This window comes from Phyllobates terribilis, unplaced genomic scaffold (genome assembly GCF_046119375.1).
Source record: "Phyllobates terribilis strain yellow unplaced genomic scaffold, ASM4611937v1 Scaffold_3__8_contigs__length_932513732, whole genome shotgun sequence".
In the NCBI taxonomy this organism is placed as follows: Eukaryota; Metazoa; Chordata; class Amphibia; order Anura; family Dendrobatidae; genus Phyllobates; species Phyllobates terribilis.
In genome coordinates, this window is record NW_027362763.1 from 860352453 (window position 1) to 860378210 (window position 25758).

Sequence of the window (25758 nt, forward strand, 5' to 3'; positions counted from 1 at the left end):
GCAACAAGCAAAAGAGACTTGTTTGGGCTAAAGAACACAAGGAATGGACATTAGACCAGTGGAAATCTGTGCTTTGGTCTGGTGAGTCCAAATTTGAGACCTTTGTTTCCAACCACCATGTCTTTGTGTGACGCAGAAAAGGTGAACATATGGACTCTACATGCTTGGTTCCCACCGTGAAGCATGGAGGAGGAGGTGTGATGGTGTGGAGGTGCTTTGCTGGTGACACTGTTGGTGATTAATTCAAAATTGAAGGCATACTGAACCAGCATGGCTACCACAGCATCTTGCAGCGGCATGCTATTCCATCCGGTTTGCGTTTAGTTGGACCATCATTTATTTTTCAACAGGACAATGACCTCAAACACACCTCCAGGCTGTGTAATGGCTATTTGACCAAGAAGGAGAGTGATGGGGTGCTACGCCAGATGACCTGGCTTCCACAGTCACCAGACCTGAACCCAATCGAGATGGTTTGGGGTGAGCTAGACCGCAGAGTGAAGGCAAAAGGGCCAACAAGTGCTAAGCATCTCTGGGAACTCCTTCAAGATTGTTGGAAGACCATTTCCGCTGACTACCTCTTGAAGCTCATTAAGAGAATGCCAAGAGTGTGCAAAGCAGTCATCAAAGCAAAAGGTGGCTACTTTGAAGAACCTAGAATATAAGACATATTTTCAGTTGTTTCACACTTTTTTGTTAAGTATATAATTCCACATGTGTTCATTCATAGTTTTGATGCCTTCAGTGTGAATGTACAATTTTCAGAGTCATGAAAATAAAGAAAAATCTTTAAATGAAAAGGTGTGTCCAAACTTTTGGTCTGTATTGTATATTACACACATACATACATATATATATATATATATATACACATACATACATACATATATACATATATACACATACATATATATAGTGGTAGATCGGCTCACTCGGCTGTACGTGGAGGTAGACACGGGAACACTGTCTCTTTAAATTCTTCACAGGTTTATTATACATGTGGCATAAACCTTGGTGAGGTAAAAATAAACATGACCCTTTGGGCAAAAACAGGAAAACAAAACAAAGTGGTAGCACAAAACACAGTCCTTGTAGTCAAGTCCTCATCCTCTCTGAAGAGACAATTTGCATATTTAACTTGTATATAAAAATGATTGGTCATCATATAATGAAAATCTATTTCAAACACACTTTTGGTGTAACACTCCTCTCCTCCCATTTTCTCTCTTTGCAGTCAGTTAAGAACTCTTTTTCTGTTTACAGTCAGCAGCAAAATTCAGTTCTGTCTTTGGGATACCTGCACATGTTGATGATTTGATGCAGATTTTCCACAGCCTATCTGTGTTATATGTGAATTTCACTCTATGTATTGCAAAAGGTATATGCACAATGTAAAGCTGCAGAAAGAATTGACATTTGTATTTGAAAATCTGCACAACAGATCAATTAACACTCTGAAAATATCCACAACATATACCGTATATGAGATATTTAATATCGCATCTATATAGCGGATACTGAACTAGGCTGCAGATTTTCTGCATCAAATATGCAGAGTGTGCATATACCCTTACACTGTCACCTTGAATTTTTTTTTGCCTTAGTCCAAGAGGAAAACTGTCATCATCCTGTGGATACATGAAAAATGTTTAAGGTGGGAAAACCCCTTTCCTGACGATGTAGGTTATCCCTTCTATAGGGTAATGTTAGGATGTTGCATTTCTATATTCTTGTGCTTACTAACCTTGTTTACTGCATCTGGCCATGCTTGAGTCTCAAGACAAAATGCAGAATGCTTAGGATAGACGGCACCACCTTTTCCCTTAAGAGACCCGTCCAAGAAATTAGCAGTGTAGAACTGGACTCCAGGTTGTGTTGTACGGACAGTGAGCACTCTGCCACTTGGCTCATGATATACTCTATGATAGATAGGGTATGAATAAACAAAAAATGTAATGTAGAGTGTGGTTAGACAAGACTTTAATTAAATCTTGCTAAAAAAAAAAGTAATCAACCTGGACACTTGGATTATTATTACTAAATAATCCATTTCCAAAATTATCTCATACCCTGTTGCCTTTAGATTTGCAAAATAAATTATAGAATGAGCAGAGAAGTTTTCTAGATACAGAAAGAAAAGTCTCCAAACTACTCAAGTGCATGTGGCAAAATAAAAAAAAAAACTGCCATATAAATTAGCATGCTAAGTGCTGCTTGGTGGCATTAGGGGTTTCTAATCTATTATAATATTAAGTGTAGAGCTGTAGAAGACTTTTCTCTTTCGTTCTTCACTTGTTGCTCCCTAGCTAAGTGTTGACTGAAGCTTTGATGCTCAAGTTTAAGGGGACCTGCATCCATATTGATAACTTGCAGGTAAATATGTTTAAAGCATGTGCAATAGCCTAATTATAAGTACAGCTGCAGGAAGAGAATGAAGTTATATTCTTCCACTAGCTACTCATTTCCAGTCATCGGAGCAGTGATGTCAGCACTCACTGACTGCTCAGTGAGCGCTGACTATTTATTGCCCCGATGACTGGTTGCAGGGAGAATATAACTTTATTTTCTCCCTGCAGCTCAACTTCAATTTATACTCCTGCACATGTTTAAAACAGTATTTACCTGCAGATTACCAATATGGCTGCAGGTATATATATTTTTTTTTGTGACAGGTTCCCCCTTCAACGGGTTTTCCATTTTCAGGAAACCTCCAAACCCTAGGTGCACTTTGTTTTAAAAAAAAAAAAAAAACTATACTTTACTTACCCTCCCCAGGTCCAGCACTTAGACTCCGCAGCTGCTGCTGGTGACTGTTATTGTATGCAGCACTGATTTCATGCCGACAGCAGTGATGTGGTCAGTCACTCAGCTGAGATCACTGAGTGGCTGCAGCACTTTCGATGTGACCCCGAGGAGCAACAGCAAAAACTCAGAGCTGGACTTGAAGTGGGTGAGTAAAGCTAATTTAAAAAAAAGAAAAAACTAGCAGTGTGGGATCACTTAAAATTATAACCTTGGTATATAGTACATATAAAGAGATTCTATAGGCTGATAAAACAAGAGTTTAACTACAATACTTACATTGTGTTTGAGAACATATGTGCACAAAACTTTAGTGTCACAAGTAATCTACCATGTGCGTTCTTCACTTTCTTTATTTTCCCTTCATCTGAGAAAACGTGCAAATCCTTTAATGTTTACTCTTTAATCCCTTTCCCCCGGAGGGTGGTTTGCACGTTAATGACCAGGCGAATTTTGCCAATTCTGTCCACTGTCACTTTATGAGGTAATTACTCTGGTACGCTTCAACAGATCCCACTGATTCTGAGATTGTTTTTTCGTGACATATTGTACTTCATGATAGTGGTAAAATTTCTTCGATATCACTTGCGCTTATTTGTGAAAAAAATGGAAATTTGGTGAAAATTTTGAAAATTTTGCAATTTTCAAACTTTCAATTTCCATGCCCTTACTTCAGAGAGATATGTCACACAAAATAGTTAATAAATAACATTTCCCACATGTCTACTTCACATCAGCACAATTTTGGAACCACATTTTTTTTTTTATTAGGGAGCTATAAGGGTTAAAAATTGACCAGCAATTTCTCAATTTTACAACAAAATTTACAAAACCATTTTTTTAGGGACCACATCACATTTGAAGTGACTTTGAGGGGCCTTTATGACAGAAAATACCCAAAAGTGACACCATTCTAAAAACTGCACCCCTCAAGGTGCTCAAAACCACATTCAAGAAGTTTATTAACCCTTCACATGCTTCACACCAATTCATTGAACGTGAAAGGAAAAAATGAACATTCATTTTTTTTTCACAAAAACGTTACTTTAGACCCCAATTTTTTATTTTCGCAAGGGTATCATTAAAAAATGAACCCCAAAATTTGTTGTGCAATTCCTCCTGAGCACGCTGATACCCCATATGTGGGGGGAAACCACTGTTTGGGCGCACGGCAGGGTACGGAAGGGAAGGAGCACCATTTGACTTTTTAAATGTAAAATTTGCTTGAATAATTAACAGACGTCATGTTGCGTTTGGAGAGTCCCTGATGTGCCTAAACAGTGGAAACCCCCCACAAGTGACCCCATTTTGGAAACTACACCCCTCAAGGATTTTATCAAGGGGTATAGTGAACATTTTGAACCCAGAGGTACGACACAGAATTTGATAATATTAGGTCATCATATTGAATAAGTTGTCATTAGTCTTGAGTGCAAGTGCTCGCTACTTGAGTTTGCATCGGGTACTCAGGTATGCATCAAGTATCGCGGGTGCTCAAGTGACATGCTCGAGTCCCCGCCCGCATGTTTCACGGTTATTAGACACCCAAAAAAAACATGCGGGGATCGCTCGTGCATGGCAGGCAATCCCCGCAAGGTTTTTTTGTCTGTATAACAGCTGCAAAACATATGGGGCGGAGACTCGAGCATGTCGCTCGAGCAACCGCTATACCCGGTGCATACCCGAGCACCAGATGCAAACTCAAGTAGCGAGCACTTGCGCTCAACACTAGTCGCCATATCGTCGTCATTTTTTTTCTTTACTTCTGAAAAAATCCCAACCCCCAACACAACCCTAACCCTAGCACAACCCTAACCCTAGAGTTTATTTTTTATGCCTTTCCTCGTGCAGAATAAGTGATTAGACTACTTTATTCTTTGGGTCGGTGCAATTACAGCGATACCAGATTCATATCGGGTTTTTATGATTGACAGCTGTCACACACTAAAAGACGCTTTTTTTTGCAAAGACTAGTTTTTGCATCGCCATCATAATTTTTCCATATTTCGGCCAACAGAGTCATGTGATGGCTTGTTTTTTGCGGGACAAGTTGATGTTTTTATTGGTACCATTTTTGGGCACATGACATTTTTTGATCGCTTTGTATTCCGATTTTTGGGAGGCAGAATAAACAAAAACCAACAATTCAGGAATTGTGTTTTTTTTTGTTTGTTTGTTTTTTTATGCTGTTCTGCGTGTGGTAAAATTGATAAGGTAGCTTTATTCTTCGGGTCAGTACGTTTACAGCGGTACCACATTTATATATTTTTTTATGTTTTCGCGCTTTTACACAATAAAAACAATTTTATAGAAAAAAGAATTGTTTTTGCGTCGCTTTATTCTGAGAGCTATAACTTTTTTATTTTTTGGCCGTTGGAGATATATGGCGACTTGTTTTTTGCGGGACAAGATGGCGTTTTCAGCGGTACCATTTTTGTTTACATTAGTCTTTTGATCGCATTTTTTTCCATTTTTTGTTTGGCGGTATGATGATAAAGTATCGTTTTTGCTTCGTTTTTTTTTTTTTTTTTTTTTACCTTGTTCGCTAAAGAGGTTAACTAGTGGGACAGTTTTATAGGTCAGGTCGTTCCGGACGTGGCGATGCCATATATGTGTACTTTTATTGTTGGTTTTTTTTCCATAAGATTATTTACTTATGGGTACAATATATTTTTATTTTTTTTTTTATTATTTTTTTCATTTTTTTTTTTTAAATATTTTTACAATTTTTTATTTTTTTTTTTTCCACTTTCTGACACTTTTTGTTTTTATTACACATTGTCCCACTATGGGACTTTCACTTTTTGCAGCCTGATCGGCTGTATAGCACAGGAATGCAGCACCATCCCTGTGCTATACAGTTTGTCAGCGCTGCACACGGCGGTTACTTTGGTCATGCACTGCGCATGACCAAAGTAACTTCCTGCCTCCTGGTGACCCAGATGTAAAAGGCATGGATTTATATAGTGTGACTGAGAGAATGTCAAAAAATAAAAAAATAAATATATACTTACCCTCCGATGGCCCATGCCGTCTTGCTTCGCTCGGTCCCGGCTGCGGTAGAGTGAAGGACCTGCCGACGTCAGCGTCGCGTGACCCATCACATGACTCTGACATCAGCGCAGGTCCTTCATTCCATCGCGAAGTGCCGGGAAGCAAGGAGGAGCGCAGCGCAGGCCGCCAGAAGGTAAGTATACAGTATATTTATTTTATTCTTTTTTTAATGGTACCTAGGTGTGGATGAGACTCTCCTCTCCTCCATACCCGGGTACCATCCGCACATTAGAACGCGCCAATTACGCAAGTACAGATGCAGTCTTGCGGAATTGGCGTGTTCTAATGCATGTCAATGGCGGCGAAAAAGCAGCACTTCCGCAAAATAATTGGTAGTGCTGCTTTTTTTCCGCAATGATAATCCGCAGCGGAAATTTCCGCAGCATGTGCACAGCACATGCGGATTATCATTGGGGGACATGGCATGCGTTTTTTAAGCGTTTCTGCAGCGTTTTTGCCGCTGTGGAAACGCTTAAAAAACGCATCGTGGGCACACAGCCTTACTGTCGCTCTTATTCATTCTCGTCTGGAGTGCTGAAACTCTCTAATGATTGGTCTCCCTCGTATCAAACTTTCTCCTATCCAATACATCCTGAATGCAGCAGCCAGGGTCGTATTTCTGTCCAGCCACTACACCAATGCCTCCACCTTGTGCCAGTCATTGCACTGGTTACCAGGGCTGTGGAGTCGGTAAGCCAAACCTCCGACTCCGACAACAATTTCCATGCCACCGAATCCAACTCCCTCATACATAGCTCATGTTTAAGTGATAAATTTACTGCATCATAGATTAATCTCAGCTAAAAGTCTAGACCCTTAGATCAGGAATAGAACAGACATTTATAGGACATTTCATAAGAATTTGGGAAAGTTATGAAAAAATATTCCCTTAAAAAGTGCATTGAACTACTGTACCCAATTTAGTATATATTTTAGGAGTCGGAGTTGGTCCATTTTATACCGACTCCGACTCCACCAAAATGGGCTCCGACTGCGAGCCCTGCTGGTTACCATCCGCTATAAACTTCTCTCTCACCCACAAAGCTCTCCGCAGTTCTGTACCACTCTACATCTCTTCCCTCATCTCTGTCTATCACCCTCCCATTGCTCTCCATTCTGCAACTGATCTAAAACTAACATCCTCCATAATCCGAACCTCGCACCTGTCTCCAAGACTTCCAGCCAGTCAAAAGTTGCGGTCCAAGATGGCGCAGTGGGGCCGGTGTGGCACCAATAAAAGGTGAAGACCGTGGCTGGTAAGTATAAGACTACAGTCAGAGACCATAGATTAGAAGCACCACTCCAGCAGTGGGAAAAAAAGTGCTGAAGTGTTGCTTTAATAAACATTTATGGAAATTGGAAAAGTTGAGAAAACAGGGCCAGGACTGAATTGATAATGAAAAATACTTATTCTTACCTTGCAGAATAGTGCTGCCAGCCAGTCTCACTCAAGCAAAAGTTGTGATCAAAACCATTTACTTTCAGTTTGGCCATCTGTCTCCCAAGGTCAACAGGCTTCCGTAGGTCAAAGCAGGTTCCTTGAACAGGCACCAGCTCACCTGTAGAAAACATTGAACATGAGAACAGTAAGGTTATGTTCTCATGGGGAGTTTTTGTGCGTTTTTAACAGTGTATTTTCGCTGTGCAGAAAGCACACGGTTTTACATTTCCAGCAAAGTGGATGGGATTTCTAGAAATCTCGTGCCAATTGTAATTTTTTTTACGCTGCGTAAACAGACCTGTGGTGCATTCTCTAAATCTGCAACATGTCAATTTCTCTTGCAGGTACGCTGAGTTTTATGTGGGGATTTTCCCCATAGAATTGAATTAGATGCAGAAAATCCACAGATAAAAACATATGTCCATATATGACTATCAATAAAGTTTTGTCAAAGTCAAATACCATAAAGTATCAAAAACAAAGCAGCTTTATTTAAAACATGACATCCCAAAAGAGACAAAAACAGCAGCATCAAAAACACAAAAAAACTCAAGTATCCTAATTTAGCTAATGGGTGCAGAAATGGGGCAGAAGATCTGCGACCTGACATTCTCACCAAATTCTCATACTATAGAAAGCCAGAGTAGGTGGACTTCAAGTGCGCGGCTGATTCAGGAACGAATCATAGAACAAATTAATTGAAAGTGCTTTATTTGTCAACGCGTTTCAGAGTCAAATCCAACTCCTCCCCCAGGACAACCACATGTGAAAGTGGCAACATAACATTCATGCGGTTTAAATACAAGAAATTTTCAAATAAGAGTGCCAAAACAAAAAAGGGTGGGGAAAAGGGGGGGTTACATGTATTAAAATTTACTATCATCATATACATCTATTGTTTTATTCATTTTATAACCATAAGCAATAAAACATGTAAAAAAAGAAAGGGAAATAGGAGAAAAATTAATGATAAGATAAAAGACACTAAAAGGTCAGAGCGTTGTGCCGGTAGAAAATGAAAGGATTAGATTCTGAAACAAGGCATTATCAGCTGACTAGCGATGCATCATCAGTGACTACTGTTTTGGGGGCTGGACTTATCTTTGCTCTCCCTGCGTGAATTCTCTGCTTTTCAATGTGCAGGGAGTGCATACTGAGCATACGTCAGAATTGACAACCAACGCATGCTCAGTAGAGCAGGGACTAGCCCAGCCTCTGAAACGGCCCTCACTGGTGATGCATATTTCCTTTTTTGTAGAAAATATTGGGGGATGTGGCCCCTTCCAGGTCCACACATCTTTCCCAAACAAAGTTTTAATTGGGAGCTAGGCCTGGTTTCTTTTTCACTCCGAATTCAAATGATTTCTGCTTTGGCACATGGAGAGGTAGAACATTAGTGATAGAAGCCATCCATATTTCAGGACACCTTGACATTGTTGGATGGCTTTTTCGCTCTTTAATCAAAAAACGCTAAGTACCTTAAGTTTTTAACATTTACAGCAATATTGGAGTTCACGTATTCATTAATCGCAGTGAGCTGACACATCATGTATATTTGTATATTGGCCACATAGCGTATCTGTGCACCTGTACATTAATTTAATATTAAAGGTGTGCGGGTCCTATTTTTTCTTTTTTGTAGTGAAATGGTTACAGTCTCTCAATGAGGACACAAGCTTGATAGTTACATATCAGATAGTGGCACAGAGCTTGATGGTTACACAACAATGAGAGTACAGAGTTTGGTGGTTTAACTTCAATACTGAAGTAGAGACCTTGGTGGTTACACTGTGGCACAGAGCTTGGTGGCTACAGTATACAACAGAAACAGTCTCTGTAGCAAATGCAGTATTAATAGATACAGCCCAACAGCTAGAGTTCAGGGGCGTTAACATAGAACGCTTTGCACTATATTACACTCTGAAGAGTCCATAATGTTTCTCACAGATACAAGTCTCAGCAGACCTTGACGATGTACTCCCTGCAGAACTACTATAGTACAGGCCAGTTATCTTCATGGTCTCAGATCACATCATTTAGTGTTAACAGGCCATACTAAATTCTTTTTAGGTAGATGTAGGGCAGTCAGGCAGACTAGTGCGGTCATTCATTGAATATCACTTCAGGGCATATGTCTACTTGCAGCGGTCCATAACCACTCACTGTATTTAAGGCCACTTGTTTCTAAAAGCACTTTCTCCAGAAGGCCCAGCAGAGAGGTCTCTCTAGCGCAGGTTTCAAGATGACTACTGTGGATAAAGACCACTCCAGAGGATCTCAGGTACTCTGCTTATCTATCAGGCTTTAGGAGCTTTCAACTCTAAGGCCCCGTCACACTAAGCGACGCTACAGCGAACCCGACAACGATACGACCTGTCAGGGATCGTTGCTGCGTCGCTATGTGGTCGCTGGTGAGATGTCAAACAGTTAGATCTTCCCAATGACACAGCAACGATGCGGCAACCCATAGCGACCTGTATAACGATGCACGCCTATGTGTTTCTGTGTCTGGGTCGTTAACAAGGTCGTGGGTTAGGTGTCAAACACAGCGATGCATGCTACCCAGCGGGGCTTCAACGATCAAAGAAATGTCCAGACCATTCCGACACGACCAGCGATCTCACAGCAGGGGCCTGGTCGCTGCTAAGTGTCAAAAGTAGCGAGATCGTTACTGAGGTCGCTGTTGCGTCATAAAACTTGTGACTTAGCAGCGATCTCGCTAGCGATCTCGCTTAGTGTGACGGGGGCTTTACAGTCTCCAAAGGCCACACAATATTGCTAAAACTGTGAGCCTTCGTGGACAGGACCCCCTGCCCTACTGTACCAGTGCGCCTTGTTTGATGTTTCATGTTCATGTCCCTGTCTGCCCCTACACTTGTAAAGCGCCATGGAACCTAATGGCGCTATATCAATATTTAATAATAATAATAAACACACTGTCAAACACAATGCTGACTACCCCTTACTGACCAAGAGTTCTGCCTACCATTCAACTCATCCAAAATATCCATTTGTGTAGTGCAATGTTCTTTTATTTGCACATCTGACCAGTAGCCCATTCTATGTACCCTCTGCTCATAATGCATACTGAACATACTGAAAGCACAGAGCCTGTATTACTTTCAATACATTTAACATATATTTCCTGTAATAAATGGGATTACATAGTACATAAATCATACAGGGGGGTTGCTTTGGCTCATAATATCCACAAGGGCTGTAGTTGGGCACTTCATGCAAGGTGATCTCTAAAAGGACCCATAGGAAACAACCTAACATGGCAAATAAGCAGTGAGGCCAGTTATTTCATAAGCAGTAAGAATTTGTTTTTCTGTGAGGTGTGAGGCAGTGGTCATAGTAACATAGTAACATAGTTTTTAAGGTTGAAGGAAGACTAAGTCCATCTAGTTCAACCCATATCCTAACATGTTGATCCAGAGGAAGGCAAAAAAACCATGTGGCAAACACCAAGCTCCACATTGGGGAAAAAAATTCCTTCCTGACTCCATACGACAATCAGACTAGTTCCCTGGATCAACGCCCTATCAAGGAATCTAGTATATATAACCTGTAATATTATACTTTTCAAGTAAGGCATCCAGGCCCTTCTTAAATTTTAACAGTGAATCACTCATTACAACATCATGCGGCAGAGAGTTCCATAGTCTCACTGCTCTTACAGTAAAGAATCCCCATCTGTGATTATGATTAAACCTTCTTTCCTCCAGACGTAAAAGATGCCCCCTTGTCCCCGTCTCAGGCCTCAGAGTAAAAAGATCAGTAGACAGGTCTTTGTACTGTCCCCTCATATACTTGTACATAGTAATAAGATCACCCCTAAGCCTTTGTTTTTCCACAGTAAATAACCCCAAGTGTAATAACCTGTCTTGGTATTGCAGACCCCCCCAGTCCTCTAATAACCTTGGTCGCTCTTCCCTGAACCTGCTCTAGTTCAGCTATGTCTCTTATACACCGGAGACCAGAACTGTACACAGTATTCTAAGTGTGGTCGCACTAGTGACTTGTATAGAGGTAAAATTATGTTCTCCTCATGAGCATCTATGCCTCTTTTAATGGATACCATTATTTTATTTGCCTTTGCAGCAGCTGCCTGACAAGGGCCACCAAACGTGAGCTTGTCATGCTCCGGTACCTCACTTCAAATCACCACCATTACAGGTACAGTGTCTTTTTAGCCTTAGATCCTCCTATGGTCACACTATTCACCCCATGGCCCTGTCACAACTTGCTGCCAAGTAGATCTAAAGACCCTACTAAGATACAAAATTAGATCTCCAACGCTCTCCTGGCAGCACCTGTGAAGGTAGAGATAACTGTGGTCACAAATAGTGAAGTGGGTGATATACACGTAAGGGGCCAGATTTCCGTTTAGATAGTGTATAAAAGCAATGCACAATGTCACACTTTGGAGGCTTACTGTTCACAGGCATTAAATCAGATTACTAAGTAGGAGGAAGCAGTGGCATACCACCAATGGGGCAGGCCATGCGACTGCTATGGGGCCCTTGAGCCAGGGGGCCCGGTGACAGCGAATCAGGCCCCCCTCCAGCCAGCCTGCGCCGTCCCGCATTCAACTGTATCGGCAGATGCGGAGGAGCCCCGGAGAGTGCGTCCCACTCTGCGGAGGAGCCCCGGAGAGTGCGTCCCACTCTGCGGAGGAGCCCCGGAGAGTGCGTCCCACTCTGCGGAGGAGCCCCGGAGAGTGCGTCCCACTCTGCGGAGGAGCCCCGGAGAGTGCGTCCCACTCTGCGGAGGAGCCCCGGAGAGTGCGTCCCACTCTGCGGAGGAGCCCCGGAGAGTGCGTCCCACTCTGCGGAGGAGCCCCGGAGAGTGCGTCCCACTCTGCGGAGGAGCCCCGGAGAGTGCGTCCCACTCTGCGGAGGAGCCCCGGAGAGTGCGTCCCACTCTGCGGAGGAGCCCCGGAGAGTGCGTCCCACTCTGCGGAGGAGCCCCGGAGAGTGCGTCCCACTCTGCGGAGGAGCCCCGGAGAGTGCGTCCCACTCTGCGGAGGAGCCCCGGAGAGTGCGTCCCACTCTGCGGAGGAGCCCCGGAGAGTGCGTCCCACTCTGCGGAGGAGCCCCGGAGAGTGCGTCCCACTCTGCGGAGGAGCCCCGGAGAGTGCGTCCCACTCTGCGGAGGAGCCCCGGAGAGTGCGTCCCACTCTGCGGAGGAGCCCCGGAGAGTGCGTCCCACTCTGCGGAGGAGCCCCGGAGAGTGCGTCCCACTCTGCGGAGGAGCCCCGGAGAGTGCGTCCCACTCTGCGGAGGAGCCCCGGAGAGTGCGTCCCACTCTGCGGAGGAGCCCCGGAGAGTGCGTCCCACTCTGCGGAGGAGCCCCGGAGAGTGCGTCCCACTCTGCGGAGGACCCCCGGAGAGTGCGTCCCACTCTGCGGAGGACCCCCGGAGAGTGCGTCCCACTCTGCGGAGGACCCCGGAGAGTGCGTCCCACTCTGCGGAGGACCCCGGAGAGTGCGTCCCACTCTGCGGAGGACCCCGGAGAGTGCGTCCCACTCTGCGGAGGACCCCGGAGAGTGCGTCCCACTCTGCGGAGGACCCCGGAGAGTGCATTATACTCTGCAGAGGACCTAAAGGAGTGCATTATACTCTGTAGAGGACCAAAAGGAGTGCATTATACTCTTTGGAGGACCACGGGGAGTGCATTATACTGTGTGGAGGACCACGAGGAGTGCATTATACTGTGTGGAGGACCACGAGGAGTGCATTATACTATATGGAAGCCTATGTGGGGCCATTATACTGCATGCAAGAAATTATACTGTGTGGAGGTGTGTAAGGGGGCCATTATACTGTTTGGAGCGCTAGTGCGGGCCATTATACAGTGTGGGGTCATTATACTGTATGTAGGCCCATTATACTGCATGGAGAGATGTGTGGGAGTCAAAGTTGGGGGATCATACTGTGTTGGGGTCACCAACCTTGGGATTTGAAGTGGGCTACAGTAGGGTCATTATACTGTGCATGTGGAGGAATTCTTCATGGGGGTATCATACTGTGTTTGGGGGGCCCTTTTATTGGCATCATACTTTATGGGGCAATGCAAGAGCGATCTAGGACTTCAGCAAGAGGAAAATTACTATGTAAAGGCTGGAAAGTTGTGAGATATGCTCTTCTGTGACCCCGACAAATTTTTTTTTTCTTTTTTTTGGGTATGGGGAAGGGTGCCCCAATTAGAACTTCTGCTATGGGGCCCCATGATTTCTATGTACGCCCCTGTGCGTAATCCATGTTTCTTATCTAGTAAAAGCTTCCTGTAAAGAGCATGATAAAAGCCTTCACACTTCAGAGTTGCAGCCTGATTTCATTGTGGTTAATGTAATAAGAAGTTATTTATTTTACTTACTTTTAGTGCCATCATATTCCGCATAGCATTAGAGGCACAATCATCACTGTCCCCAATGGGGCTCACAATCTAAATTCAATATCAGTATGTCTTTGAAGGTACAAACATCCTTTTTATAAAAGGTATGACAGTACAACATGAAAAACTATGACCCAGATTCATTATGATGAATCTGGGTCATAGTATTTTCATGTTGTACTGGAGAAATTTGCTCCTTTTTAGTGGCTTTAGTATTTGTGCCTTATTCTCTATACACCTGGCACCACTTTTTAAGTTGTCTTTCTTTTTTATTTAATTTTTCTCAACAACTTTGCTTTTCTAGATATTTTAGACAGATTCATAAAATGCATCTTTTACCAAATGTTACATGTTTTGGAGCATCTCACTCCAGTCACTGCCTGGAGTAGATACTAGAGTTTTCAATTTGGTGCTTGTTTGGGACTTTTTGAAGCATTTGGGACTCTTGGTGCGAAAAAGTCAGAAAAAACAGTTAAGGACACAAATAAAGAACATTTTTTATTTTGTGATGAATTCATGAACTACATGTGCTATTTTGAAGAATTTGTCACATAAAACATCAGTGAATACCACAAGACACAAAAAGCGACTTCAATAAATACCAAATGATGAATTGGGCCCAATGTTTTTTGTTTAAAAAAAAACAACAATTCTCTGGGCTCATAGTATATTTCTGATTTTACAAAGATGAATTGCAGGTTATACCTCATGTCATTTTATGGAGGCATTGAGAAGCATTTGAGGGCAGTATGTTAGATCAATGGTTAGCATTGTTGCTTTGTAGCACTGGGGTCCTGGGTTCAAATCCCACCAAGGACAACATCTGCAAGGAGTTTGTATGTTTTCCCCATGTTTGCCTGGGTTTCCTCCGGTTTCCTCCCACACTCCAAAGACATACTGATAGGGAATGTAGATTGCGAGCCCCAATGGGGACAGTGACGATAATATATGTAAAGCGCTGGGGAATTAATGGAGCTACATAAGTAAGCTAAATAATAAAACTAGAAAAAAGGGTTGCAGCACTGAAATTTGTACAGAGACTCCTTATGGCACAATATAGGGTCCATGCATGTAGTTTTTTTTTGTAAGCCATCTGTGGCCACTATCACTATCAACCTGTTCACGACACATCGCTTTTACTAATTAAGGAGATTACAACAGAGGAACACCATATTACCTATTTATATTGGTGATGGATCATGAACATGTTGGCCTTTTTACGTTTGTAAAAAATTAAAAACTATGATCACTAAAATGGACAACAGTAGAGCATTCGGCCACTAATAACACATTCTCTTACCAACTCCAAACTTTAATAAAAAAATTCAATTTAATATGCTTCATTTATTTTTTCTATTTTTAGTAATATTTTGAACAATATATAAGAGAATTATAATAAAGATTATTATTATTTATTATTATAGCGCCATTTATTCCATGGCGCTTTACATTTGAAAGGAGTATACATAGAAAAACAATTACAGTAATCATGAGCAATACAAGTCAGCGACTGGTACAGGAGCGAGGACCTGCCCGCCCGCGAGGGCTCACAATCTACAAGGATGGCAGAGAGCCTGTCACCAGATCAAAGTGGGCACTTTTAATGCTTATTTTATTCTGTCTGCTCTCTCTAGTATTCTGGGATTTTTTTTTAACCACCATACGGTTTCAGAGATATGGTATTTAGTATGAATAGTTTGGGTCTTTACCAAGGGGCAGTGCTCACAGGATAATAATGCAGAGTAGCCTAAAGACATGCCCTAGAGGATCCCATCAGTCATAACCACTTGTTAAACATCATACAAATTAGACTGGTCCTTTAAGTGCTCGTGCACATGGCCATATGCATTACAATAGTAAGGGTGGAACTTTACAGAGCATCAGATTTTTTCACAAATTGTGGTCCATATTATTTGTTGTACATGTAATTATGCTTCTGGAGTGAATGAAAGAGAGCAATATATATGATATGCTGACTGCAAAAAATACCCTGTATAAAAATATAAGAGTATGCATAGCTCCAAGATGATGTTAGCACTGTAAGTAAGATATCTACCACACATAATCCCTAATACGCTTGTGTGGACAAGCCCTCGTAGTAAGGGTAATACTCAATACAAAGCAGTGTATAAATTCTTGTATAAAAAAAAATAGGAATTGTAGGACTACCATACAGTAGCAAGTACTTGTTAGGTGATTCATACTGATAGAATCACAGGCTGCAAGAGACGGACAGGATCCCTCATTGCAGACATCTATGTTTTTTCGCTATTGTGTTTCAGAGAAAACTTAGTTTGAAAAGAAGCCAAAAACGACGTGAACAGATATCTTGGCGGCTACCTGTTTCTTCTTACCACCTTCTCAGCTACATTAAGAAGTTTCTTTATATACCAGAATAGGGGCAGACCTATCAGTTTTGCTGAGTGGGGGCAGGGTGAAGCCAACAGGCTCTAGCCCAGATGACAGGTACACTTCAAATTGATAAAAAGTGTCACAATCTATACTTAAAGGGGATGTCTGGCCTTAGGATACAAGCCTATAGTCACTCTATGTGACTGCACAAATGTGAATCCTCACAACACATGCACTGCGTGCTGTTAGGATTCTTCGGAGCTGGCACCAGGAGCGGTGATCACATATGTGATTTGCATACATGCGGTCACATGCCAACTAGATGGGCACGGCCTAGCTCAATGCAAGTTTATTGGTTGAGCCTGGACACAGTCTAGTCAGAATGTGGCCAGAAGTATGTAAATTGCATACTTGAGATCACATGACCAGAAAATCCTAACAGAGCGCAGTGTAAGGATTCACGAGTCTGCAGTCCAATAAGTTACAAGTCTGCAGTCACTCTAAGGCTGGACAACCCCTTTATTGAAAACTGGTCTGTAATATAGGAAGTAACCCTAGAACAGTAAAAGATAAAAAAATAACAATAAGTATGGTATATGCAGAGTTACTATATTTTTTATCAATCTATGACAAATGGTGATCAGCCTTAATGCTTTGTCCAAAGCCTTACCTGTTGGTATCATGGTGTCATCTACAGGAAGGTAATGGTCAGCATTAATAGAAATTTCATGGTCGTATATGTTTTCCGAACCCTCAAAAAAGAAAAGACTGAGTTACTCAATACAAAGAAAGCCAAATAAGTGCAAATGTAAAATCACATTTTAGGTTTTTGAGGGAGTTGCCTTCTAAACAAATTAATTACTTAAAGAGGACCTGTCACCAGATAAAAAGTTGCCTATTTTTGTTCTTATTTTATTCCCTCTGTTTTTCTGAATATTATGGGTTTCTTTTTTTTTCTGTGTGTGATTCCACCATTACGGTTCCAAAGATAAATACCTTTTTATTTACCCATTTTTATGTTCTTTCTAGAAGAGCCGTGGCTCTCAGGATTATCTGGGGGCATGTCTTGAGGCTGTATCTGTATTGAGCCATGCCTCCTTGTAAAGACCATAACAATTAGCAATGAATAAAAAGGCCCACATCTCTGGAACCAGATGGCAGGTTTTAAAAAATGAAAAAAATAATACTCTGAAGAGGAGGAGGAATAAAATTATATAAAAAAACTTGGCACATATGAACTGCTGACAGATCTTCTTTAAAACCTAATTCCCTCATAAAATTCCCATTAACCAATCTAAAATAACCTAATATGAGCACAATACCACTTCTTCATCTACTTGCAGGTACTACATCTCCCATTTAACTAAGCACAAATACTAGCAGTGTTGGATTCTCCATGCCTTATTTCCTCCACAGCCTGTTTAAATATTGCGGTGACTAGTATAGTAAGGCTGTGTTCACACATTTTGTAATTTAATAGGGCTAATTCTCAGCTTTTCTGTGTAATGTAAATAGCATATTACTTATTCCTACTGCTGGTTTTTGTTTTTCCTGTAGTGGAGCTAAGTGTTCTTTGCAGGTGTTTTTAGCAGCACACAGCTGTGGTTGTCCAAACCCCATTCAAATTCATGAATAGGAACTGGATTGTAGTTGGATTTGACACAGATTCCATATTTGCATTTTTATTACACTGTACAAGAGGTTTTTTTTTGTGGGACATGTTTTATTTTTTGGGGTAGATGTATTTGGAATGGGGTTGCGATCCATTTTTCTCGCCTGTTAATAAAAAACTCAGTAAGTCTGTTTTTTTTTCACAGACCTATTCACTTAAATAGTCGACTTTTGAATATGCGACAAGTGTCAGACTATAATCTGTCCTTGTGCAAGTTGTTACAAAATGTACATAAAAGATCAAAGTGTAAATGAAGCCTTAAACTGACAAGTAATTCAGCACAATTACTGATGATGATTACACAGCTCCTGTCACACACTTATAATGAAGGTGTATTAGTTTATTTAGGAGAATATCGAGCAGAGATACACAACCTTATGAGGTCCAAGTGCCAAATTGTGTAACTGTACCTCTCCCAAGGGCCGCATAAAAATTCATGGGGTATTCGGATATGAGAAACAGTACATATCGACAGTGGTATAGGTGCCATAATCTAAATTGGAGTTCCATATCTGGAACTTCCACTACTGTTGACAAAGCAGTTGCTCTGCTCCCCATTTTAGCAGTAATAAAATGACTATACAATGAGTGCAGCTATCCCCATAGTTTATGAGAGTTACTGATCACAGAGGAGTCAGAGATGGCTGGGGGTCACAAAGAATGGCTTCGCCAGCTGCATGTGACCCCGGGCCACAGGTTGTGCACCCCTGATATAGAGGAAATTAATCGCAATGTCTACTGGCTCTGGCTTTCCTTGCGATGCCTCACAGGATTGATACAAGTATAGAGGAATAAAACGCAGGATAAAATTTGGCAATCAAGTTAGACTCTGAAGAGAATCAAAGAGAATGGCTGAATTGCACATTTTATATCAAAGAAGCGTAGAGTATCATAGAAAATTAGGTGGGTTATACTTGAATGAAAAAAATAAATCATCGGACTGCAAATTAAGATACATAGTTAGGCCTAGCACAGTGAGATAATATTAAAACTGTATGATACATCTATATCACATGGAGCTCGTATTAATTCCAAAAAAGCTGGTTTACATCAAACAAGAAACTCACTGCAGCTTATTAAAATGTAGTTTTTAAAAATAGTATCTCTAAGCATAGATTAATGACATTAATTACATGCTCTATATTATGCCATTACCTGTCCTGCCAAATTGAAGTAAGAGTGGTTGGTTAGATTGATAGGTGTGGTTTTACTGGTCACAGCCTTATAGTTTATAATGAACTCAGTGCCGAGAAGCATGTACGTCACCCACACTTGTAATTCACCGGGGTATCCTTCTTCTCCATCAGCGCTTGTATAAGAGAACTCCACGCCATTTTCAATCTCTTTAGGTGTCCAGAGCACCTGTGACAAAGCGTTCAGAAAATCTCTAAGTCACTTCAGCCTTGTGTTGGTTTGAAGGCAATGTTAGCTTTACCCAGCAAAACTTTAACATATCAAAATCTGCATGAAAGTAGTGCTTTGTAACCTAAGGGTTTTACAAGCGTATTTGATGCGGAATTTCCGCAGCGGAAACGCTTGTTAAATGCTTGGTAATCCGCACCCCATGGTCCCCAATGAGAATCCGCAAGTTCTATGCCCATGCTGCAGATTTTTCCGCAGCGTTTTTGATGCGCACAAAAATCCGCAGCATGTCAATTAATTTTGCGTTTCCGCATGCGGAATTGCCTTTTCAATGCAATAAAAAACGCAAGGCAATTCCGCATGTCGAAAACGCGCGATAAACGCTTGCGAAATTCCGCATGCGTTTTTCCGGGAAAGGACATGCGGAAATTAAGCGCAAATTTTCAGCTTCATTTCCGCAACGTGGGCACATAGCCTTTGGGAACATTATTCAACAACCTGAATGTTAGATAATGCCAAACTGTAAGGTATACCAGCAAACTCTCCATCATAAACTACTGTATGTAAATCTAGAGGGGAACTCTCCAGGCAAAACTGATACTATGCAGAGTGCTGGTTCTGACGTATTGGCACTAAGAGAGTATGTGGCACAAAAGCAGGCCATATGGCTACTATGTGACCCTGTGCCATGATAGTACCACCATTTCAATGGGTGTAAAAAAAAACAGCATAAGGATGTGGTTTTCACAGGTGATTCAATAACAGCAGACAAGGAAATGGTATGATGGCATCCAAAAGGGGTCTGTTTTTTTTGTGTATGTGACACTAGATGAATCATGATTTTGGAGTTCAAAGAACACCAAAGAGTCCTACTTTAGCCCCCTTTGCCCTGCAGTAGTGGGAAAGGCTTTGTGGCCCCAGAATTCTATTGCAATCTGCACCAAAAACAGTTTTACATGCCCTGAACAACATTTATGTTTTAGACACTGTACCACTTCATCACTTTGCTCACCATCTTGCTATTGCTGTCACTAAGGACCATGTTAGACTGAGGGCACTGAAAGCTATTTCTCTTCCGGGGAATAGCCGCCTTCTGACATTCCTGCCCTCATACATGTTCGTTTTCTTCATCATTTCGCCCTCATCACACAAATATAATTTTCACAAATACATACTACAGCCAAGAACATAAACGTCACATTAGGTTCAATGGCTGCTATACCCCACCAGGCGGCATCATACACACACATCGGATTATACATTTCCCCTTCATGGATTCATAGGTCAACTCTAGAGAGGAGCAAATCGTAGAGGCTCTGGGATTGCTGGATGGTCAAAGGAGATTTGCAGGACCATGGTCCAGGTGCCACAGCTGTAGTCTGTGGCTGCTGGACTCTAGCCCTGTGAACCTTTTTTGCACCTCTCCTGGTTAGTAAGCCTGGTGGGACATCATCATTGCGGAGTGACGCACACATGATGGCGCACTGGGTCTACTAATAAAAAGAGGTGCCGGGGATGCTGGCATGTAGGAGGAAGTTTGAATACTCTAGTAGCCATGGACTACTAGTGTGGCCTCTGAACTAGGGTCCTGCGAGTCTTCTTGCTCAACTATATTCACTTCTATGTTGCGGAGTAACCCACCCATGATGTTGAGCCAGTGCTACTACTAATAAGTGCCAGGGTGCCGGCAGGTGGGAGGAGTGTTGCAGAACTCTAATCGGAGTTAGCAACGTGGCCTCTGGACCAGGATTCTGCAAATCTTTTTGCTTAACTTGAGCACTTCCACACTCACTCACACAGCTCATCAGTCACTCATACATCATAGTTCACGTAATTATTCATACTAGGTTTCACACTCACACGTACTGTATACTCATTCTGATGGCAGTACCGCATGGCACACAGTCATATTCTCATTAGTCGCTGTCCGATTGACACAGGCATCATGTATGATTGTAAAAATGTGTTTAATCCTGTAATAATGTTTTTTTACACTTAATCATGTATCATCAGATTGGTTAACAAAGTAATTTCAGTAACAATATATGTAATAACTCTGCTCCTTAGTTCACAAATCATTTACCATTCTTTTCATGTGTGCAGCAATCCATCAACATCTCTGGGTATTATCTTCACAAGTGGTTTGCTTTGCTGTCTTTTTTTTTTTTGCACAAAAGAAGCTGCGTTTTATAGTACCAGCAAAAGCAATGAGATTTCTGAAATTTCATGTACACGCAGCTTTTTTTCCCTAACTGAATTTGTTGCGCACTGCAGCGTTTTTGAAAATCAGCTCATGCCAATTCTTTCAGAATTTTTGCAGTTGTTTGTTTAACCCATTGAAAGTGATGAGAAAGTGCAAAAAAGCAGCATAACATCTATGCTGCGGGGTTTGCAGCATGGTTTACTTTATTCACATGTACTACGGACAAATCACACATTTAATCAGCCTGAAAGACGCAACAAAAATACGCAGCAAAATACACAGAATAAAAATGCAGCAAATAGCAGTGGTATAATATGCAGCGCTTTTACTGTCAAGAGTGAAGATTTTGGCTCCAGAAAAATCCGCTGCAAAAACGTAATATGTGAACATACCCTTAATATATTTTCTGTTACCTCTGTCCAGCGCCTGCTACAATTTGGAGCCTTTTCTCAGCAGCCATATACAGTATGCCCACACTTAACAGGAAAGAGTTTTGTACACTGACTGCGCATTTTTATGCCAATTATCATCTAGAGCAGGGGTGGGGAACCTTTTTTCTGCCAAGGGCCATTTTCTACCATTATTCGGGGTCCGCACAAAATTATCAACTTGAAAATTACCTGCTATATTTGGTCAATCAATCAATCAATTAACTCAACCCTATTGTGATGGCTGGAGCAGCTTCTCTTTGGTGCGGCTTTGATGTTAGGTCTGCTTCTCTTTGGTGCGGCTTTGATGTTAGGTCTGCTTCGCTTTGGTGCGGCTTTGATGTTAGGTCTGCTTCGCTTTGGTGCGGCTTTGATGTTAGGTCTGCTTCTCTTTGGTGCGGCTTTGAGGTTAGGTCTGCTTCTCTTTGGTGCGGCTTTGATGTTAGGTCTGCTTCTCTTTGGTGCGGCTTTGATGTTAGGTCTGCTTCGCTTTGGTGCGGCTTTAATGTTAGGTAGTATTGAGTAAGTTCATTCTCACAACTGCTTTTCCATGTTTGCGTCGGTCCAAAGCGCAGTCAATGCTTTATGATAAGTTTTGTAAACCATATACATAACATAGGAGATTCTGGGACTGCTGTATGTACATAACATAGGAGACACTGAGACTGCTGTATATACATCACAGGAGGAGCTGGGTCTGCTATATATACACATCACAGGAGATGCTGGTACTGCTGTATATACATCACAGGAGACGCTTGAACTTCTGTATACATGTAAGAGGGTGTATTGAGATATGTGTGTTGGTGATGACTGTGAGTGGAGGCCACACCTGTAACGATGACATCTGACCACTAGATGTCAGTGACACTCACTGTTGATCTAAATTTTATTAAGTGTTAACAAAACAATACTTGAATAATTTTATGAATGCTGCGATGCAAATAATAGACGAACTGTGCAGTGAAAATGCAATTTTGCTGCTTGAGTTATAAAATACTTTCATTGCATCATTGCTCTGCCACTCAAGCTGAGGATGGATAAAGTCTGTTTGGTGGAGAGGGGTTGGGTTGCCAGGGAGACGGAGCTGGGACGTGACGTGCATGGTCTGGGAGCTCTTAGTGGATGAGGAAAAAAGGAAGGTCCGGAGTAGGCGAACCTGGTTCCCCCCTGGTGTGCAGCGGTTTCGTGCTCCTGTGATTGATGACGTCTGGGACAATAATCCTCTATTTCTGTACGGTGAAGAGCGCGGGGAAGTTCAACAGTGGCATAACATTGAAAAGAGCCAGCCATCTTGTGAAGTGTGACACGTCGCCCGCGGAGGGTAAAGCACCCTATGTTTTAAACAAGGATGAGGTACCTCATGTTCTTATTATTTTAAATTCTCCCTGACCGGTCCAACGAGTTAGTTTGGTCTCAACACCTAGCTGACCCTATCTAAATGACTAGTCTCTATGGGATGGTGTCAGTAAGGCACAAACTGTGTTCATCTTGTCAACGACTGTTGATAGCGCAGTGCGAAGTTCAGAAAGGCCACAGTCCGTGGTGAAGCTCCCAAGGCACCCACCTGTCTGGATTGAATTTCCCGCAGAGCATGCTAATCAAATGAATTTGCTATCATCTGTGTTCTTGTAAATGGGAATGGAATATGGTTGTTTATTTTATATGTTATTCTTGTTAGGTGAACTTGGGTTGTAATATTGGGATCCCAGAAAGTTTATTGATTGGGAATAGTATTAAGATTGTGAACCAGGAGAAAAGACACATATTACGGCTTCCCCTTAGGAACTAGCCCTGTTTAAGTCTGGACAGATTTAGGGGTGAAGGGTGGCATTATTGACCCAAGGGAAGACATCCCCTTACTGGGACCAGGGATATGTGGCTGTTCTCCTGGTAAGAAAAATAAAACACAATTCTTTTGTACGAGTTGTTGGGTTAAAAATGTTACTGTTTATTTTATTCACTTTTCTTCCCCATGCAAACAGGGGTGAGTTTTGTTACAATAAATCTTGTTATTGCTTTACCACCATTTTTCTTTTGAAGCTCATCTTTCCTGTCACTGGCATCACTGTATCAAAACGGAATCTTACCCCCGCCATTAGTAGTCAGGGCCTTTTACATTTTTGGTGTAGTCGGCAGGATACAGTGTTCGCCATGGACGGGGATGATGGTGTGTTGGCCCTTAGGGCTCCCCCTGGCGCTTTGTTGAACCATCTTATGAAATTCGATGGTTACAATATGCTGCTGCCAGATTGGATAGGAAGGTTGAAAAGCGCTATTGCCCTGTACAGAATCGCTGCTGATGTACAGGTAGAGGTGGCACTTAATGCTCTGGAGGGGAATGCCAGGAAGGCGGTGTTATTGAAGCCAGAGCAGAAACATAAGACGGTGGATGACATCATAGAGTTCCTGGAAGGTTCTTTTGACCATTTAGCCACGGCTGGACACTTAAGGATTAAGCTGTTCGCTCGCATTCAGAGGGCTGGGGAAAGTTTGGTGCAATATGCTATTGCAATAGGGGAGTTATTTTGAGACATCCGAAAGAAATCTTCATTGGTAGTAGAGACTATTGTGGACGGAGATCATGCTTTGCAAGATCATTTTATGGAGGGATTGCAGAATGATATCCTGCGGGGTGAACTGTCCGCACTAGTGCGGAAGAAACCTGATATAACTTATGAGGAAATACAGAAAAAGGCAATGGCTCGCAATATGGAAATGAGAGGGGATACTTCTCATAGCTGTGTTCAAGTGGTAGGAAGAGGACAGGATCCCCAGAACATGATGCAGGAACAGATGTTCAGCATGCAGAAGTCAATTGAGCTGTTGGAAGGAAAGCTGACTCGAATGACAGCTTGGGAAAACCCCATTGACCGCCCGAGGTTCGGTCCGAGCATGTCGACACCTTCACCTCCTTCGGAATATTTGCCTTGGGAGAGACGGGGGCAGGAGAGACCTCCTCGGGTGGGGAATGAAGGGGCCCGCGTCAGAGGCCCAGAGTATCGGAGCCAGGGTGTGAGGCGCTGCTGGAACTGTCAGGAGCCTGGACATTTGAGATGGGATTGTCCAAGGCGGGGCCCAAGAAACCCGGTGGATTCATTAAAGGGGAAGCCCTCGCTGTAGTTGGGCATACAGCGAGGCAAGGGAGAAATCGGATTAACCTTTTGGCAGCTAATAATGAGGAGATCCCGGTGACAGGGGTTGCCTGGATGAGTGTGAAAGTGTGTGGGCAGGAACTGGGCATCAAGGGGGTGGTGCTGGTGAAAGCCCAGGCCAGACCGGACCTTCCGGTGGTCTTAGGAATGAATGTTCTGAGAGAACTTGATTCCTGGTTGTTTGAACGGGAAGGGTCTGGTTATTGGAGGAGGGCCAACGCCTCACAGAAAAACCCAACGGGTGTTACGGCGGATGGTGCGTACCTGTGGCATAAAAAAAAGTGCTGCCAAGGGGAGAGCTGTGGGGGTAGTGTATGTGCCTCCTGATGCGAACGCTAAGATAGCGGAGGGCCAGGAAAAGGTACTGATGATTCCTGGGGGAACAGACAGGAAATTAAATGGAGTAGAGGTTGTCCTAGAGCCTGTATGTAGGGCACAGAACCTGAGTGGGTCGCTTGTTGCTCGCACAGTGGCCATAGTGAAAGATGGGAATGTGCCTGTGAGAGGTCTGAATCTTCGGGAACATGAGATAACCATGTTGGCTGGGACAAAGTTGCCCGAGGTGTATATTTGTAATGAAGAAATTGTTCCCCGAAATTTGTTTACTCTGGACACGAGCGGGCATACGACCTGGATGGTGGCACACCAGCTTGCGGCAAAGGAGAAACCTACTCCCGAATGGAACGGTAGGAAAATCCTGGAGCTGATGGAGATGGAGTATTCCTCGATCACCACCATGCAGATAAAACAGCTGGAGGCGACCTTGTGGGAATTCCAACCAGCATTCTCTCAGGGAGATGAGGATTTTGGGTGTACTAACTGGATTGAGCATGAGATCAATACTGGAGACACCCCGTTTGTTCAGGAAAGGTACCGTCAAATTCCTCCAA

General features: G+C 42.5%; 1 protein-coding gene across 1 annotated transcript in view; it reads right to left on the reverse strand.

Annotated features, from left to right (window-relative positions):
* The window catches only part of GALM (galactose mutarotase), a 41901-nt gene that overhangs the window by 2654 nt on the left and 13489 nt on the right, over nt 1-25758 (reverse strand). Inside the window, exons 4-7 of the mRNA XM_073672593.1 lie at nt 18876-19082; nt 16719-16800; nt 7274-7415; nt 1745-1919 (exon numbers count right to left, since the gene is read on the reverse strand). Coding sequence (XP_073528694.1) covers nt 1745-1919; nt 7274-7415; nt 16719-16800; nt 18876-19082 — 606 coding nt within the window. The remainder of the gene's footprint in view (nt 1-1744; nt 1920-7273; nt 7416-16718; nt 16801-18875; nt 19083-25758) is intronic.